General features: G+C 38.1%; 1 protein-coding gene across 2 annotated transcripts in view; it reads right to left on the minus strand.

Moving 5' to 3' along the window:
* The window catches only part of LOC106804820 (UPF0764 protein C16orf89 homolog), a 7,126-nt gene that overhangs the window by 2,147 nt on the left and 2,479 nt on the right, over positions 1–2,500 (minus strand). Inside the window, exons 3-4 of one of the 2 annotated variants that reach the window (XM_014806168.1) lie at positions 2,344–2,463; positions 1,717–1,782 (exon numbers count right to left, since the gene is read on the minus strand). In XM_014806168.1, coding sequence (XP_014661654.1) covers positions 1,717–1,782; positions 2,344–2,463 — 186 coding nt within the window. The remainder of the gene's footprint in view (positions 1–1,716; positions 1,783–2,343; positions 2,464–2,500) is intronic. The other variant, XM_014806169.1, reaches the window with a different exon arrangement.

Below are 2,500 nucleotides of genomic sequence, written 5' to 3' on the forward strand. Positions count from 1 at the left end.
TAGTTTAGACTGGTAGGAGAAATTTCCCAGCTAGTGTATACATTATCCAGCTAGTTTAGACTGGTAGGAGAAATTTCCCAGCTAGTGTATACATTTCCGCAGATAAATTAGGATAGGAGAAATTTTCCAGCTAGTGTAAATTTAGGTAGTATGTCTTCTAAAATAGCTAGAAAATATATACACTAGCTGGGAATTTCTCGTATCATCCTAATCTAGCTAGAAAATGTATAGGACCTACACTAGCTGGGAAATTTCTCCTACCAGTCTAAATTAGCTGGATAATGTATACACTAGCAGAAAAATTTCTCTTACTATCTAAACTAGGGGGGAAATTCCTCCTACCAGTCTAAACTAACTAGAAAATGTATACATTAGCTAGGAAATTTCTCCTATCGTCCTAATCTAGCTAGAAAATCTATACACTAGCTGGGAAATTTCTCTGTTTATCCGTACTTTAATAGTGCTAGCCTTTTTCCTTTTTGATTTTATTAATTGTATTGATTTGTATTGATATTGTATTGATTTTATTAATTGATTTATTAAGTGTATTTTGTTTGGGTTACTGGTTTTCCGATCCATGTTTTTAGTTACTCCAAAATGGCCGCGCCCTGTAATGAGTTGTGGTTTGAGGGTGGGCATATGTTTCCATTAGACAGACTGATCGCGTGACGTCAGTGTACGTCACACACGAACTCGGCTATCTCCGAAGTTGAATGCATTACGCATACAGCCTGCTGATGGCTAACCCTAACCCTAACCCTAATTAAATTTAATTAACACTAATTAATTTAATTAATTTAAAAAAAGGAATGTAAAATTGTAAATAAATCATGTAAATATTTGCGTTAATTGGGGAAAAATAGTTAAATGAATAAAGATAGAATAATAAAAAAATAAAAAATGTAAACAGATGGGATTAGAACCAACGACCTACAGATCTAACGGCCGCCGGCGTACGAGAGAGGCTACTCAGCGTCTTTAAAAAATTTATTATGGATGTGCTATATATGCATACATGGATGTGCGTGCGTGATTGGTCTATGGTGGTGACGTCACACTGACGTACACTGACGACACGCGATCAGCCGGCTTAATGGAAACATATTATATCTACCTGGTTTTAGAGTATGTTAGGTAGTAATTTACGAGAGCCTGCCTGACCTCTCATAAACTTTAGGATTAGAAGAATAATAATAACAGCCATTTAGCAAGCAAGAAATTGGAATTATAGATGATTAGTTCTATATTTTATATTAATAGTAAACAATTGTGTGTTTTTCAATAGGAAAATACAATTGCAGAAAAACTTACTATCTACCGATCATAAACCAAGACAAAACATCTATAAATGGCGTTTGTTCTCTTGTTTGAAGGTTTGCACTAAGGGAAAGTGACGTCACGCCGCCTCACCAATATCCGTAGCCATCTCGGCCACCGCGATTGCGGCCTCGCAAATAAATTTGAAATGAAAATGAATTTGGAATGAAAATAAATTTGAAATGAAAATGAATTTGGAATGAAAATGAATTTGGAATGGAAATGAATTTGAAATGAAAATGAATTTGGAATGAAAATGAATTACAAATAAATAATAAAAATATCCGTAGCCATCTCGGCCACCATAGTACACAGTACACGTAAGTTGTGTTCCACCAGCACTGCCATCGCGCGAGTGCTGCGGATATCGTCAAGAAAAAACAAGCAGTGATTACTTACCCGCCAGCACTGCCTCCTCTCGCTTCACACGGTTCGCTGCAGCCACCTCCTTAGTCAGATAGTCCTCTATAATACGAAATCCCTGTTTTTATGATTACCTATATGCTGCTATAGCGCGGAGTGTCGTGTATAACGGTTTACACAACAGCCAGCAGACGTTACGTCATGATAGCAATATGAAACTAATTAAGGAGAAACGTGAATGGTGGAAAATTGAAGCGTGATACAAGCGGATGTAATTAGTTTATATCGTGATTGAAATTTAGTACGTAGTTATAATTTGCGATGCCTATACTAATTAGATTTCAATTTACTTTGCGCGAAATTGCACGGTTAATAATTTGATTAAGAGGAAAAACGTGCGCGCGTTTATTTATTTCGGACAAAAATTCTATATGCAGCGAAATGCGCATCCTGCACAGATACAAAAAATAACTGAAAACCAGCGTTGTGTAAGAGCAGTCGAATCCTAACCCAAACCCTAACCGATAGCCAACCCTAACCTTAATCCTAATATTAACCCTAACTCAAGTCCCAACACCAACCTTAACCCTAACCCGAACCTTATCGCCAACCCTAGCACTATCTCTATCCTTGACCCTAACCCTAACCCGACAATTATCTAACCGAATATGTGGCTGTAGTCCTGTATCTTGTAGCATCCGGAGCGGTGCTGCCAGCTCAGTATACCGTCGAGCCACTCGGGTCTAGCGAAGTCTCGAAATCCGAGCATCCCACAGAGAGCGGCTGCCAGTCATCGAGACAGCACGTTGCGAAACAGTGA

The sequence above is a fragment of the Priapulus caudatus genome, unplaced genomic scaffold (genome assembly GCF_000485595.1).
Source record: "Priapulus caudatus unplaced genomic scaffold, Priapulus_caudatus-5.0.1 Scaffold88, whole genome shotgun sequence".
In the NCBI taxonomy this organism is placed as follows: Eukaryota; Metazoa; Priapulida; class Priapulimorpha; order Priapulimorphida; family Priapulidae; genus Priapulus; species Priapulus caudatus.